Raw genomic sequence first — 17,161 nt, 5'->3', positions numbered from 1 at the left:
ACACCTTTCTCAGCTTCCTAGTTCAGATGACCATTACAATGTAATGTTAAGTACCCAGTAATGGAAGGCAAAATATTCACTCACTGGCATGGTCAACGCTCATACTCTCAGTATAATATACATAATAACATACTGGAACTAGAATTGTTTCATACCACAAGAATGAACCATTAGGAAGTGAAGAGGGTGTAATAACTAACAAAAAGGGCCGAGCGTGTGACCTTTGAGTGACATGTCATAGTTGACTTTCCCTAACAATACAAGAAACACACAGGAAAAGAAGTAATTCTGAGCTGAGCTGTTTATTTTGCTGCTTGAAACCTAAGTGACATTATGCCACTGTAACTGTAATTATAGGGTGCCTTCTATAAAATAGCAAAATGCAGCAAACAGATCAGTTTATACAAGGAAGTGTTGGAAAGGATATGCATTCAAGTTATTGCAGGTTATTTTGTGAGACATTTTTCTTTCTCTGCAGGTAAAATGTTTAAATTGAACCAACAGTAATGCGTCAGTGTATATTTAAAATCGTGACAAAATCTTCTCTCTGGACTTGATTTGCCTTTGGCAAACTTTACTAAAGGTGTTGCGATTTACAGGACAAGATGACAACAATACAGCATAGATCCCGTAACATTTTGGTTATCTTCTGGAGGTTAAAGCTGTTTTCTTTATTCACTTGGGACAAATGCAGCAGTGAAAAACATACCAGCTGATCAGAAAGCGCTTCGGCCAAAATTCCTTTTTTCAGGGCAACCACCAACCAACAGTATATCTCTGCCATTCCACAGTTCTTTTTAAGGATTAAATGACTGCACTGTTGCCTTTAAGTACTTTTTATCTACTGAGTAACAACTTCTTCTTTGTTAAGCAAGCTTGCTGACAACAGCCTGGTTGAGAGAATTCAGTTGGTTGGTCCATTTATCTAAAGCAGTGTATCGTGCTCCTCCTCTCTTCTGGTGGTCCAGCTCCAGGAGTTGGTTTACTTGATCAATTCGCCCATGAATAGTGCTTGAAAAAGAAGAAAAAAAAAAAAGACAGAAAGAGGATGTTATTAAAGAGAAATCAGGCATCTGAATCTCAAATACTGGACACTTTATAGCATCAAACATAAATTGCAGTGATGGATCACTTCCTCTTCATGTTAGTTTTAATTGACTGAGCAGCTGTCATGTTTTCTGCTTTTGTATACGATTCAACCACATGAAACATCTTCAGCTGCATTTGCCTAACTCTGGGCTTTTTTGACCATGCATGGCAAGAAGAATGGGGTCACGCTCAGGCAAGATTGCTCTTGACTAATCGGTTCTCTATGTCCCACTGGCAGGCACTCCGATTAGATATCACCATACATAGATTTTTTGACACCGCCATCTTACCTTAAATGATGCCTCTTGATCCGATCATCTTCTTTCCAGTAGTAATTAGGAGTCCCCCCAGCGCTGGTGCCAGTCTCTGATCCAGCGCTGACTGCTGTGTCTTCTGTGCTTCTGTGTCCCATGGAGTCTGTGCGCGTGCACGCTCCCGGGTGCTTGCATTGACTTACCGTGTGTCTCTCCACTACTCCCGGGCCAAAGATCTCTACTGCGCATGAGCCCGTCCCATGATCCTTCACGGCAGCTCAAGAATCTTCAGACGGCAGCAAGTGACGGAGACACAGGTATAACCTGTTTGGTAACTTTAAAAATTTTTTTTTTGCCTAGGTCTACTGCTTGCTAGCAGTAGATATATGCAACAAAAAAAGTTTACATCTACTTTAAGGCTCCTGGTGAATTTTGGAAGCTATTTCAAGATGTGCCCACACACCTGACCTGTCTTTTACTAGACGCAACCAAGGCTTCAGTTTCTAAGTTGGAAATAGGTTACAAAGGTCCTCTTTGCAGACTAGTGGGGTACTGTTGGGATATTTGTACTTCAATTTCTTCTCCTCCCAGAATCACTCATGTACTGCCACTTTCCATTCCACAACTGTGCATCCCTCAAGATTTGCAGAGAATGCATAAAGCATTTTTACTTGATCAACTGCCATGTGAACGGAATTATTTACTTGATGATATTTGAATAACCCTTTGTGTATTATGTATAGAGAATGTTCAGAAATCTCACTTGTCACATCCCAGTTCAGTTAAGACACAGGTTGCCATTAAATTAGCGTAATTCTGGACATAGAGAATAAACTTTTACCACTGTCCCAGGTATGAAAAATTACAAGATACAAAGTCCCACACCAATATCTTTGCCTTTATAAATGAAATTTGCGTTATGGTTATTGACTGTTATAACCCACTGTTCATCTTGTTTGCTTTTTATTCCTTGAAATATGCAACCTGTGTATTATTTGTCAATTCCTTTAATAAAACTTTTGTGAAAGAAATTTGCGTTGGGGCGAACACAATTGACTATTCTTTTTGAAAAAAACGTCATTCTTTTAAGCACAGCCCATTTTTCTGTAGACTTTCAAGCATGGTTTAAAAAGGTCTTTGGATCGTTTGAATTGTCAAATCTGTCAATGGCTCAGTAGCGATACTGTCACTTCTATACCAACATAAATATGCATTGATTTGCCCTCACAGCTTAAATGTTAGGCAATCCAATTCACACTTTTCATCTTATGTGCGATCTTGTGCTTAGTCATTTGTAAGCATGTCATACAGACTTAAAACATGAGCACAATTAAAATGACAGCACATTTGTGACCATCATAAACTCCTATAAGAATTGGAAAGCAGGCATCTGCAACTATTTGCATATCTGAGATTCCTTGGGTTTGGGGCTCCCAGGGAGCATATGGTGTTGTGTAATGTTATCTACTGGTGCTTTTTGGTGCCTGGTTTACAATCCTAGTAGTAGTTTATTCTCGGCACGTATTTGTGATAATAAAAGAGACATGACATATAAAACTGATGCACTGTTATATTTAACTGAGGATTCGTTTTCATAAAGAAAGAGTAGAAAGGCAATGTGAGGCAGTACTTTATAGTTGAAGAAAGACAGCTGGAATCTGGGTACTTTTAAGTAGTATTAAACCCTCCTCTTTGTTATCCGTTAAATATTCATGTTTATGTTGCAAACATATAGTGCAATGTGTTTCCAAAAAATCTCTCCCCAGTCACTTGCTTTTGAGAATTATAAAATTGTTTCCTCCTCTTGCTCCATTGCTGCTTCTCAGGACTTCCGGCCGGGGAGGCCAATCAATGTACAGGTCACATGACTGCCCATGGGTCCCAAAATTCCTTTAGCTCTATTAACAAATACCAGCTTAGGAGTTTAGCTGGCAGTCACTGTCTGAGGAGCATGCGATTCAGCCATTCACAGCGTTCAGGGCTAACTGAGCACGTGGACGTCAGGCTGCAATGTGGGGCGGAAGGCACCCTAGAAGCGGAAGCAAGGGCTACTGAATTTTAGTATACAGACTGCAGAGAGCTGACAGCAGGAACAGAAGGCAATCATCAAACAAGCTAAGTGCAGAGGTTTGCTGCGGTATGTAATTTTTTTCTTTGGAGGGTTTAATAACACTTTAAGATGATAAAAACATAATAAATGACAAGAAGTTAAATGTTAAATACCCTAAAACAAAAATATGGAGGGGGGGGTAGTCTGAGGTCACCAACCCGCAGTCCAACTAAGCTGTAATAAAGAATCTTGAGTGCAGCCCCAACGCTATGAGGTGATCAAAAGCTTGTTGTAATGCAGCCCCAGATGCAGAAGGAAGCTAAAATAGCATAGTTTCCGGGAATCTTTAAAATGTTGGAAAGCCAAAGTAGTGTTAAGCTCTCAAACTCTTATTTTCAATAAAGAATCCAGAACAAATATACAGTACATTGCCCAGCAAGTATTTATTGACATTATTGGCCAAGCTCTTACAGTCATCATGTTTCTGAACAGCTCCAACTCTCTGAGCTCAGCTTCCCTGAATTTCCTGTCCAGTACAAGATCACAAAGGGCAAAGCACAGAGCAGTCTCCAGGAGCCATCCATCTACTAGCTTGGAGAAGGCAGGAGTGGGTAGCAGGGAACTGGATTTTGTTGACACACAGCTTACTAGCACACACAAGGGTGGCTCCATAGGATCTTGCAAGGGAAAAGAGCCACCCTTATGTGTCACTTTTTTGATACAGAGCTGCTTTTCAGCTGCGCTGTAAAATAACGGACAGGTTCAGGATGTTTCAAACGCCACTAAACAGCATTAAAAGTTTTCACTCTCTACACAACTATGTTCCTTTACATGAACAGAAATTAGCCAGCAGTACTGAGACATGGTCTGTAATGCTACAACACAGGCTGTGCCAGTAAATGGCATCAATGGTAGTTGAAGTTCATATCAGGCTGAGACATTCCACCATACATATAACAATTACAGAGAATAATACATTTAATCTGTAGTTTGCAAGGTAGGTGAAATAAAGAAAAGAAAATGACTTACTTATCCAGTATGCACTGAACAAGCAGACTCTCAACATCTGCTACATCTATGTTAAGCTCCTAGACAAACAGAAGGAAAGGGAGAGACATTACTTAAAGTGAGCCTGGTGAAATAATCTACATACAATCTATTCATAGACAAAGGTTCCTGTAATACAGTAGTAAAAAAAAAAAAAGAAGAGCAAAAAGAACTTTGAACTGGAAAGCAATTCAATTACATGGTGAAATATTTTACATACAAACATTTCCTTGAAGCTTTGCATATTTACAACATGATTCAGCTTCAAGAACCCAAAAACACAGTGAGTTGACCTGCAGCAGATCAGGGCAAAGCGTATTTAACTAGCTGGTAGCCTCGCCTGAATGGTGGAAAGTACAGGATTCAAGCGACTTTCATGCCACTGGTTATTTATTTAGGGGATATAATATTAGGTAAACTAAAAGCTGAGCAGAACGGCGGATACACACCCAGCAGTGACCATGTGCTGTAGCTGAACCAACCTAGATAAGATATAAAATGTCAAGCACATGACTGCCTAAAGGAAAAGCTAAGTATAACAAGTCCTCATATCTTATTTGTGTGTTGCAATTTGCAAAGGCATAAAGAGAATGTAGAAAGTATACACCTTGTCCTTGTTAGATTTATTGGTTTAATGAGTAACTCTAAAGTAGAATGACGCAAAACAATTGATTCCCTAAACATAGTACAAGAAAACGGTCACCTACATGAACAAGCATTGTCTGTGTTCCATAATGACATAACTGCTGACATTATTAACAATGGAAAGAGCAGTTCAACATAAAAAGGCCAGATAGTGTGGAATAGGTGTATGGAAGTGCTACATCATTCCAAATCGATTCCTACTTGTAATAAAAGATGTAACTTCTTTATAGAAGCTCACATTTGGTAACACAGAAAAGCTTCTCAAACCCTCCCAGAAGTAAATCTGGCCAGCCACGGATCGAATCTCGGACGTTTCCTGCAGATTAAGCTGAATTTGTATCCGTGGGTAGTCCCTGTTGGCACCACCCGGTTCAACAAAAGTCCATTTACGATCAACCTTTGTCTAAGGAGTCATGTGGAAACTTGTCAGCCCAACATTAACTGCAGCCAATTAGCTACAGTCATCGCTTGTGACAGTTGCAGACTCCGGCTGTCAGAACACAATAGCCTACATGGGAGATTCCTCCATCCAAGCTCTTGAGCGGGAATCACCCGAAGCCCCTGGTGTAAAGTTTATCTAACAAAAATGTTACATTTTCCAAGACACTTCCCAATAGAAAAAAAAAAATCTATATAGTGTGTCTGGATGAAAATTGGGTTGACTCCTGAATCGTCCGAAATTTGATCTGTGGGCGGTCCTTGTGGAAATTTTTCAGCCCAATCAGCTGCAATCGCTGTTTGGGTATTCTGACAGCCGTGGACCCCAGCTGTCAGAACACAATGCCTGGCAATGGAGATTCTACTATGAATGCTCTTTATTCTGCATTGGCCGAAGCTTCAAAAGCTCACGTAAGTGAACACAATGTCATTTTAATATTTAGAGATTGCAAACCTGTGAGAAAGTCGTCGTCATGCTAATTTGTGCCCTTATCAACCCATGTTACACTAACAATGAACACATTTTTTTCCCCCTGCATGCATGGCAATGTAGTGTTAAAAGGGGAATAAAGAGTACTTAAACGCGTATATTGACTTTGAGCTTTACCATTCCGCTACATTAGTTAAGGTCAAATTAATGTTATATCCTTTTAAATCACCAGGGTCTGCTGTACACAAAACTTAAACGTAGTGATGGGAAAAATTACAGGAATTTTTTTCTTTTTTCCATTGATTCCTAAATCCCCCCCTGCTCCACCCATCCTGCGTTCTTTTTCTGTCCTCGCTCAGGACACTTTACTAGGTTTTACAGTATTTTATTTTTCTTAGGTTTTTTTCCCTCCCTCCTCCTCTATGTTTCGCCTACCCATTGCGGGTGGTTGATGCTCAAAGACGAGGTAAATCCTCTGTTGCGGTAGACCATTGCCCTAAGTGGCTGAAGGTCCGTTTTTATGAGCTAGGTAAGTGGACTCTACCTTCTCTTTTCCTTGCTGTCCTCTGGCTTGCTTCCGCTCTGTCCTTTCTCCTGTAGCTCCCCGTATTCAATATGGATTCATCAGGTCGGGGGGTCTCCCCGAGGGTCCAGCCTCGTGCTGTGGCGGCTCGGCTTGCACTCCAGCTTGGAGCGCATACTTCCGGGTGCCGTGATCGTACAGTCAGGTGACCAGGGGGCGTGTGCTCTGTATCCCCCCTCTCTGGGCGGAGCCTTCTATTAAATCTTCGGTTTCTCTGGTAGTCGGGCATCTGCTCAGCTGGCTGCGGGTCGCTCTGTGTACTGCTCTGAGAGGCGTCAGGAGTTTCTGGTAGGTTTTCATTCTGGGATGCCTCTCTCCTATTTTTACTGTTATATCTTTCTTATGGTGTCTTTTCTTTTTTTCTTTCTACAGTTTTTCTTCTTGGTATGAGTCAAAGTAGCCCTATTATGGAGGCACGAAGTTCTTTAGAGAGGTAGGAGGGGTATTTAAAAAAAACAAAAACAAAAAACAAAGATCATGGTTTTCTTTTGTTTTCCAAAAAAAAAAATAGGATTATGGCATTGATTGTTTTTTTTGTTGCTTCTTGTCACCCTTATTAGGGGGAGGAGTCCCAGAACAGGGAGGAAGCATAAGACTAAATCTGCCTCTCATAGATCATCTTCTCCTGGCCGGAAGTCTTCCGCAAGATCTTCCCGTAGATCCCCTAAGCCGGGCACAAGTCGCCACTCACGGGATGGGTCTCCTAGATCATCTCCTGCTAAGCCTCCTTTTGGCTCCTGCTGGGTGTGCACGGCTCCGGCATTACCGGATAAAGTGATGTGTCTTAACTGCTTTAAAGAAGTGGCTTCTGAGGACTCTTCCCAGACACAGGATGTTAAGGCTTATATTCAAGAAGCCGTAGCAGAAGGGATTAAACTCTTTACCAGCCGAAATCCGGCTTCCAAAAAGAGAAGGGAGGAGGAAATGGCTTCAAGACATCAGTCATCCCCTGATTCCCTTAGGGAGGACTCTGACGTAGAGGAAGACGGCGGGCAGCCTTTTTCATTCGATTTTTTCCTCCGACTCCCTTGATCTTACAGACTCTTCTGAAGTTGGACAGGGAACAAGTGGAGGCAGTAGCAATCCTCCCGTGGTGGCCGAAGCGTCCGTGGTTCCCTCTGCACCTCCTATGGCATTACCTCTGGTACGGGATCTTCTGCTTCAGCAGGACATGGTCCATCCCAACTTGTCCCGGCTGAATTTGATGGCTTTCAGCTTGAGAGGCAGGGGTTACAACAATTGAATCTTTCATCTTCAGTAGTGGAGACCCTGTTGAAGGCTACTAAGCTTTCCACCAAGTCAACGTATCATAGGGTTTGGGGAAAGTTTTTGACCATGGCCGTCAGTCGGGGATGGAATCCTGAAGATCCATCGATTGGAGAAAGTCTAGAATTTGCCCTATCAGCCCTAGACGTGGGGCTCAGTTACAATACTTTACGAGTTCAAGTTTCAGCTCTGTCTGCTCTGACCAAGGTCCGTTGGGCTTTTCATCCTATGGTAAAGCAATTTCTCAGGGCTGCATTGGAGATAAGACCTCCAGTTAGATTTTTTCCTAAATGGGACCTTCCGCTGGTGCTGAGAGAATTATCGAGAAGTCCTTTTTCTCCCGCTGTGTCGAGTTCCTTATACCACATTACCTTACTGACGGTTTTCATCACATCAATCCTCTCGGCCAGGAGAGTGTCGGAACTTCGGGCCTTTTCGGTCAAGGAACCCTACTGCCATTTTTTTCCGGACCGAGTAGTGTTGAAACCCATGCCGGAGTTTCTGCCTAAAGTTTCTTTGGAGTTTCATGTTAACTGGGAATCTGTTCTGCCATCTATTAATATCGAAGATTTGGCAGTGGAAGACAAGCTTCTTAAGCAGTTGGACGCGGTGGATGTCCGGTCGGCCTACATTGCTAGGACCAGAGACTTTCGCACTTCAGATGGTCTGTTTGTTCTCCCGAGGGGTCCTAAAAAAGGAGCAGCGGCCTCAACTAGAGTGCTGTCTTCGTGGATGGTCAAGACCATTCAACTGGCATATGCTTCTGCGGGTCTTCCCCCTCCTCTTAAAGTCAGGGCTCACTCCACTAGATCGGTGTCTACCTCCTGGGCGGCCTACGCCAAAGTTCCTGCGGAGATTGTGTGCAGAGCCGCCAGCTGGTCCTCTCCTAATACGTTTATCCGACATTATAGGGTGGACGTCTCCGCCTATTCTGCTTGTTCTTTTGGGTCTGCTGTGCTCTCGGTGGCCTGTTCTCGCTGACCATACTAATAAATTGGGTTTTTTTTGCATTATAAGCCCTCCCATGTTGTTTTGAAAGCTAGCTATTTCCCATGGTATGCTGACATGGGGGAGAGCCAGGAATACGGAAAATTGTTTTCAATACTTACCGTAATTTTCCTTTCCTGGCTCTCCACCATGTCAGCATAGCTTTCCCTCCCTGGTGGTGTCTTCGCTCGGCGTGTAATTGAACGCAGGATGGGTGGAGCAGGGGGGGATTTATAATCTAGTGACGGTGGTCCTAATTGGGGTTGGGGGCGGGGCTAACCCATGGTATGCTGACATGGTGGAGAGCCAGAAAAGGAAAATTACGGTAAGTATTGAAAACAATTTTCTGTAATATATACACATACATTCAAAAATAAAAAAAAAAAAAAAAAAAAAAGGATGTATAATATGTTATGGTAGGCTACAAAACCTTCGACACATCACAGAAATGCAAAAAAAAATGTTCCTGTAGAATTTAGGGATAAAAAGGCGGAGGCACTTTTAATGAGAAAAATCAAGGTTCCTTTGATTATTATTCTTTAAAACTACCCTGCTACTCCAACAATAATCATGCAATTCATCTGTAACTGAGCAATTTTCACGTATTACAGCTCGAAAAAACCTGATAAATTACCGTATTTTTCCGCTCCATAAGACGCACTTTTTTGCCCCCAAAAGGAGGGGTAAATGATGTGCCTGCGTCTTACGGAGCGAATACCAATCGCCCGACGCTACAAAAGATCTACTATACATACATTTCTCCATAACAAAGTTTAATAATAAAAAAGCATAATTATTAGTTCTTACCTTCGAAATAAAAGGAATATGTATTCTGGTGTAAGGCTTAATTAATTTTATAAGCACTTGTGTTCTGATGTTTCTTAAAAGCTCTGCAAAACAACAAAACTCAAATGTGCATCAATGAAGAACACAAATGTAAAGCTTAGTATAGTAGCACAATAAAGCCTTCCTTAAAACACTACATGTCTCATTCCATCACATATATCAAATATAAGAGAATTATTACTCATTTTAAGACAGTGGGTGAAGCCATGCTAATCATTGCCCTGTGACCTGCCAGCCAGATGCACATCTAGAAATTCTGCTGTATAGTGCAAATATAGCCTAATATTATAGAGCCATGTATACCAAACTGCACACAGCTGTTTCAGGCTTTTTGGCCATCATCAGTGCAGTGTATGGAAACTATGGCTTCTTTGGAGTAGGATTGGGACCAAATAAAACACTATAAGCAAACAGGCTATTGTGAGTGGGCCATGAATTTATTTATAAAATATTTAAAGTGGAGTTAGGTTCAAAAAGCTTGGCATTTGGCGAGGACAGAACACAAAGAATGCATCAGTCCTTCTGTCTCTACTGCAAAACAGAAATGTCCCAGATCTCCCTCTAATTGACATACTGATCATTCACCATAACATACCGTGTAATACAAGAAATAGGAGATTTAGGTACCTTCAATGTGTTCCCTTATGAAGGGATCATCCATGATGTTGCTGTGATTTGTTTTCAGAATCTTCTCAAACTCGGTGATGTCGTTATTCTGATAGGCACTTTATTGAAAGTCAAAACAGACAGATTTGTTAAACAAAGAAGAACAAATTGCTGAACTTTGGCTAGAGTAGAGTAAAGGATTTTTTTAAACTATGTTCCATTGGGGAGATTTCCTTTTACTTCCTGTCTCATAGTCAAAATAGGAAGTGAGAAGAAATCCCATCCACCCCAAAAAAGTGAAGAAAATCCCTGGTGGTCAGCAGGGCCACCAGCACTAGTGTCCCCATTGGAAGAATGCCATCTATTCCTGTTCTAGAGACAACCCAAAATGTGGGATTTTCTTTCACTTCCAGTGATAAGTCACCAGGACAAATAGAGAGGGTGAATCTCCCTAACAGGGTCACAGACAGCAATACAAATCTGACAGGTTAAACAAAACCTAATAAAAACCTAACAGGAATACTTCTCTAGTGTACCCAAAAACTGGAGAAAGTGTTTTGGCTTCAGTTGCACTTTAAGCAAGGTTCACAAGAGGATAGAACGCTACACCAAACACCACATTTGAAATGTTGGTAATGTTTTACATTACCAATATTACCTGAAGCCCAACCTTTTAATGTAGCTTTCATCCTACCCTTTTCAAACTTAAAAGGGGGTAAGTTCTTTTTTACTTCTAATTACCAGATCCATCTCCAGACGTTTGTATCTCAATGTGCTCGCACAATTTAATTCAGCCCTGTGAATATGCAGAGCCTGCCTTCTGAACTACAACTCAACATCTGAACAATGTAAAATCATCATTGTTTGCTGGAAGCAATGCATGATGGGATATGTAGTCTTGAGAAATTGAGATTGCATCACATTGAGCAGCAGGGGAAGAAATGCAAATCACACTGGGAATACAGGAAGTTGTTGAAAGTGATGGGCAGATGGAAGGCAGTGCTCACTACATAAAATGGATTTTTTCAAATAAGCTTTGATTGTATTATCAACAAGTCTAGTATGTATTCCTATTACAATGCTGATGTTATAACAGGTTAGAATATGCTGCGACTATAGAACTTCTTTAAGAAGAAAGACTATGAATACGTTTACTATAGTTCCTGAAAAATGCCACACTTAAAGGAGGCTTCATCTCTTTTAGCTGACAGGTAGGGACTAGAGGTGCACTAAAATGGAATTTTCAGACTGAAAACAGAAAATTGAATTTTGTCAGGTCGAAACCGAAACTTATTTTTGTTCCTAACCTTTTTAAAATAATTTGTTTAATATTTTATTTATTTTTTGACTGTCGGGGAGTCTGGGAAAATATCAGGAGTCTGCCATTTGATTTTCAAAAAAGAAAGAGATTGAGGAGACCTAAATCTCTTTCTGCAGCTCCTGTTATGAATGAGCAGGAATTCTTCATACTGAGTGCTCCTGTCCATTCATAAACTGTGGATATAGTATGAGTTACTATGTCCACAATCATGAATGAACAGGAAGCGATATAGGGCACTTCCTGTTCATTCATAATTGGGGACACAGTATACATACTATGTCCTCAATTATTTACAAACACTCAGTGATTAGCTGATTGTTGAGTGTTTGCAAGCCGCTCTCCATCCTGACTTGCTGTCACAGGAGGTGGAGCAGGCTGGTTTGGGAGGAGGAGCTAAAAGCTGACTCCTCCTTCGCACCGCCAGCTTGGCCTCCTGTGACAGCTGTCTCCTCCCCACATCACTTTCTATCCTGATTTGCTTGTCACAGGAGGCCGAATGGGGCGGTGTGGGAGGAAAGCTCAGCCTCCTGTGATAACGCCAACAGCTGACTTCTCCTGGCCACGCTTGGCCACCTGAAAGTTTCTCTCCTCCCCGCTGGACGCTGCTCTGTGTCAGAGGGGACACAAAGCAGCGCCCAAGAAGGAGAAGAGAAACTAGGGCTGTACCTCATTTTCAGCCAAAAGTACAATTTTTAGCGGCCAAAATGTCAGTGCCTCCCTAGTAGTGACACTTTTTCATCTTTACACATACAGATACTTAAGCCTTTACCTGCAACAGAATCTGCTTTACACTTGATGTATAAAATGTTAATAATGATGGCTTTTCATACTACTGCATGATCAGCCGCTATAAATACTATTCCAATGACTTACCTTACTAAATTTGTCATTGCTAGAATTTCTGGATCATTTTTGTAAGGTTTAGCCTAGAAGGTAAAAGAACATTTTAATAAAACCTAAGACATCACTTCAGGAAATCTACAGAATATACAGAGGCATCCATACCTCCTGAGAGTCAAATGGGTTTATTCCAGACTTCATGAGCATGTTTGCGAGGACCAGGTATTTCAAACACGTTGTTCTCCTCGGGCTCCCGGATTCATCATAGTTTTTAAATGCTTCAAAGAAATCTGTGTGAGCTTTTTCAAACTCTCCTTCTCTTAAGTGCATCTTTCCTCCACATTCTGAAATGGAAAAAAAAAATACGAGAGGTGGTCATCACTGTCATATCTACATTTTCTCTAGTGTCCCTCCATGTTCTCTTAGTGTAGCCACTGGGGCGATTTCTCTTCACCATTTCCTAATATGTCCAAAAACAGTTTTGGTTGGAGTTCTACTTGAAATTTATACTTTTTCCACTGGTTCTCAGTGTCTCTTTTCCGTTTCATATCTGGATTTACCCACTTCTCTGCATATAAGATTGCATTTTGCATATGTATAGATTATGGCTAATCACCACCACACCTTATTTTTATGCACGGTCATCTATAAAGAAATATATCTCTAGATATAGATATATATCTCTAGCTATAACTCTAGATATAGATATCTATCTCTAGATATAGATATCTATCTCTAGATATAGATATAGATATCTATATCTAGAGATATATCTATATATATCTATATATATAGATATATATAGATATATATAGATATATATAGATATATATAGATATATATAGATATATATAGATATATATAGATATATATAGATATATATAGATATATATAGATATATATAGATATATATAGATATATATAGATATATATAGATATATATAGATATATATAGATATATATAGATATATATAGATATATATAGATATATATAGATATATATAGATATATATAGATATATATAGATATATATAGATATATATAGATATATATAGATATATATAGATATATATAGATATATATAGATATATATAGATATATATAGATATATATAGATATATATAGATATATATAGATATATATAGATATATATAGATATATATAGATATATATAGATATATATAGATATATATAGATATATATAGATATATATAGATATATATAGATATATATAGATATATATAGATATATATAGATATATATAGATATATATAGATATATATAGATATATATAGATATATATAGATATATATAGATATATATAGATATATATAGATATATATAGATATATATAGATATATATAGATATATATAGATATATATAGATATATATAGATATATATAGATATATATAGATATATATAGATATATATAGATATATATAGATATATATAGATATATATAGATATATATAGATATATATAGATATATATAGATATATATAGATATATATAGATATATATAGATATATATAGATATATATAGATATATATAGATATATATAGATATATATAGATATATATAGATATATATAGATATATATAGATATATATAGATATATATAGATATATATAGATATATATAGATATATATAGATATATATAGATATATATAGATATATATAGATATATATAGATATATATAGATATATATAGATATATATAGATATATATAGATATATATAGATATATATAGATATATATAGATATATATAGATATATATAGATATATATAGATATATATAGATATATATAGATATATATATATATATATACACATATATATATATACATACACACACACACATATACACATTACACATTACACATACATACATACATACACACAAACTAAAGGCTCCTGTATGACAGTCTAAACAAGTACCAAACCCAGATACTAAATGAAGCAGAAGCCTCATTTAGTGTCTCACATTCTCCCCTCCCAGACCCTGCAGCTCACAGTGGGAGGGGTTCAGCAACAGAGGCATTGCTGTCAATCCAGAACGCAGTGGACAGGGGGCTGATTGACAAGCTGCAGGCTTGTCATTTTGAAAAGAATCAACAGTGACAATGCTGACAGCCATGACCCTTGCAACTTTTTTTTTTCTAACTGTAGTACAAGCAAGCACAGCATGCATGAGAGTGGCACCTCTGCTCTTAATTAAAGAGCAGAGCAGCATCGTAGCCACACCTTTACAGGCAGCTGCATAAGTTGGAATTCAGTGGCAGGATTCAGGATCAACATGTATTTGTGGGACCAAGGCTCCATTCACACCTAGGCATTTTGTCGATCAAAAGTAAGTACAACAAAATGCGAAAGACAAGGAATGCCATTCATTTCTAGGCCCCTGCTCACAACTGAGTATTTTGTTGCAAAGTTTTCCATTGAAGTCCATGGGATCATAAAATGCTGTAATCCACCAAGTAGTAGCTTTCAACAAAATGCTCAGGTGTGAACAGAGGCCATAGAAATGAATGGAATTCCTTGTCTTGACCGTTTTGTTGCAGGTGTGTACGGGGACTAAGAGGAAACCATAACTGCAAATGCACTTCTATTTAAGTGCTGGAGCACATACTTTTTTTTTCTTGTTTTAGAGGGTCCATAGTCCTACTTTAGGCATTTGGTCACATATGTAGTAAACATGGTCATTTTTATTCAGGGGTTTGAAATTGTACCTTAACAATCCAAATTGTTTTACCATACTGACTATAGCCCTTCTACCAGTTTCAGGTGGTGGCCTCTAGTCTTTGTTACGGAATTAATCTTAAAAGAGTTTGTTGCTAATGTCGCTATGACTATAGAACATTTTGTACATTCATAACAAAACATGTAAAGAAAATCTGTGCCGACAGAAATTGTGGTGTGCTATTGTCGCCCTTTTCCTGAAGTTCTGACTGTCATTATGTTCATGGCCTCAAAACGTTCTAACCCACAAGGTGACTTGATGTCACTTTAAGTTCCTGCACATTCCAGGTCAGTTGACCCAGAAGCCAGAGACAGCCAGGCATTTTCACAAGTTGGTATTACTCTCAGTATGGCCTTTTTTTTTTACCCAACGTCATTTTGATAACCAAAAATAGGCACTTTGATAATAAGGCTGAAGTGCACTTCGAAACATTTACGTCATTTCTATAACACAAGTGCAAGGTCAATTAATGCATGATGGAATGCAAACTAATTTGCAAAACAAAGGTTCAGTTATGTAGCACAGCAGGTGTTATTCAGAGTTATGCTGGAAAATGTGTGATATACAATACTTGTAGGCAATGCATATTCCCAGAATAGACTTCTAATAAAAAGCTGAGTCACTTCCTTCAGTAGGTAGACGATACACAGCCAACATGACATTTACGTCACAGTCAACGCGTTGTGCCACATGATACATCATTAAATTTATAGATCACAGAAAAGGCTATTGTGCACACACATTCAATATAGTGGCTCGAAGGCACGCATGGAAAACAAACCTATGACTGCTAAAGAAATGACCTATAAGACCCAAGAAATTCTCCCGGTGTTCTAAAATAACATCAAGGTATAATGCCTGAACAACGATGGAATCATACTTCTGTACAGCAGAGCACATAGAGGCATTGTCAGGGAAAGAACTGATGTCATTGAGAGGTAATAAATACTTCTAAGGGTTACACCTACACATCACTTAGAATATATGCACAAAATGGGAAGAAATAGATCTAATGCTTGATAAGCCTTAAAGTAAACCTGAACCTGTTGTAGGGAGTCTCCTTTACCTTACAGGGTCCTATGGAACCACCTTTGTCTGTGCTGGTAGGTTGGGTGTGTCTCCACAAACACAGCAAGGCAAGCCACTCCCCAGTTCCCTACTACTTCTTCCTCCCTACCCCCTCCTCCCATCTCCACGCTAATAGATAGATAGATAGTTGTGGTGACTGCTGTCCCTTGTGATCTTGTACTGCTGAGAGAGTTGGAGCCAACCGTTTGGAAATGTATCAAAACTAGAGCAGCATGGCAACCAATCAGCTTCTATCTTCAGTTTTGTTCAGTGAACATTTTAAAATGAAAAAGGAAGAGGCTGATTGGTTGCCATGCACAGCTGCTCCAGGTTTGATACATTCCCTTCTATGTGTCTCAGCAAAAATGTAAAGAAATACTTTGCTGATCTAAGTAAATTTGTTTGATCTGGATTCAGTATTGATAACATTAAGAATTTAATATAACTTTAAAAGAGAACTTGGATGTAACAGCTGTGTAACTAATCTGCTTTTATAAGTTATATAAATGCCACATTTATAAACACCGTTTCCTACTGCCTAGAGCCACTATACTGGCAAAACGGGGAGCCCGAGGAGGAGAGCACCTACTTCCATGTTCTATGCTCTCCCTGCCTCCTCAGTCTTACACAACTATAGGTCATATTCTACAACTGTGCTTGTGTATCTAGGTCATGTAAGAGTGAGAGCCTGTCAGCAGATGCACAGTTCCATGATGCAGTAATTCAGTCCAGTTGAACTCCTTCCTCCCGAGCAGAAAAAGTTTCCCCATCATCCTCGGACTACCCTCAGCTCAGTCTCACCGCTTAAACTTGCCATTTACTACTCAAATTATAGTGGATTCCTGCTGAATCAGGCAACCCCTCACTCAACAAAAGTACATTTTTGACTTTTGTTGAAGGAGTCGGTGTGAAAACTCTCATTCAAACAGCATCTGCATCCCATCA

General features: G+C 39.2%; 1 protein-coding gene across 1 annotated transcript in view; it reads right to left on the bottom strand.

The window, feature by feature from the left end:
- Positions 1-679: 679 nt before the first annotated feature.
- COPS2 (COP9 signalosome subunit 2) overlaps positions 680-17,161 on the bottom strand; it is a 51,713-nt gene continuing 35,231 nt past the window's right edge. The window contains exons 8-13 of the mRNA XM_018562903.1: positions 12,568-12,746; positions 12,436-12,488; positions 10,263-10,360; positions 9,597-9,679; positions 4,423-4,481; positions 680-1,011 (exon numbers count right to left, since the gene is read on the bottom strand). Of these exons, the coding sequence (XP_018418405.1) occupies positions 867-1,011; positions 4,423-4,481; positions 9,597-9,679; positions 10,263-10,360; positions 12,436-12,488; positions 12,568-12,746 (617 nt within the window). The 3' untranslated portion in view covers positions 680-866. The remainder of the gene's footprint in view (positions 1,012-4,422; positions 4,482-9,596; positions 9,680-10,262; positions 10,361-12,435; positions 12,489-12,567; positions 12,747-17,161) is intronic.

This window comes from Nanorana parkeri, unplaced genomic scaffold (assembly GCF_000935625.1).
Source record: "Nanorana parkeri isolate BGI_ZX_2015 unplaced genomic scaffold, ASM93562v1 scaffold611, whole genome shotgun sequence".
Classification (NCBI taxonomy): Eukaryota; Metazoa; Chordata; class Amphibia; order Anura; family Dicroglossidae; genus Nanorana; species Nanorana parkeri.
This window is presented reverse-complemented; position numbering and strand designations above follow the sequence as displayed.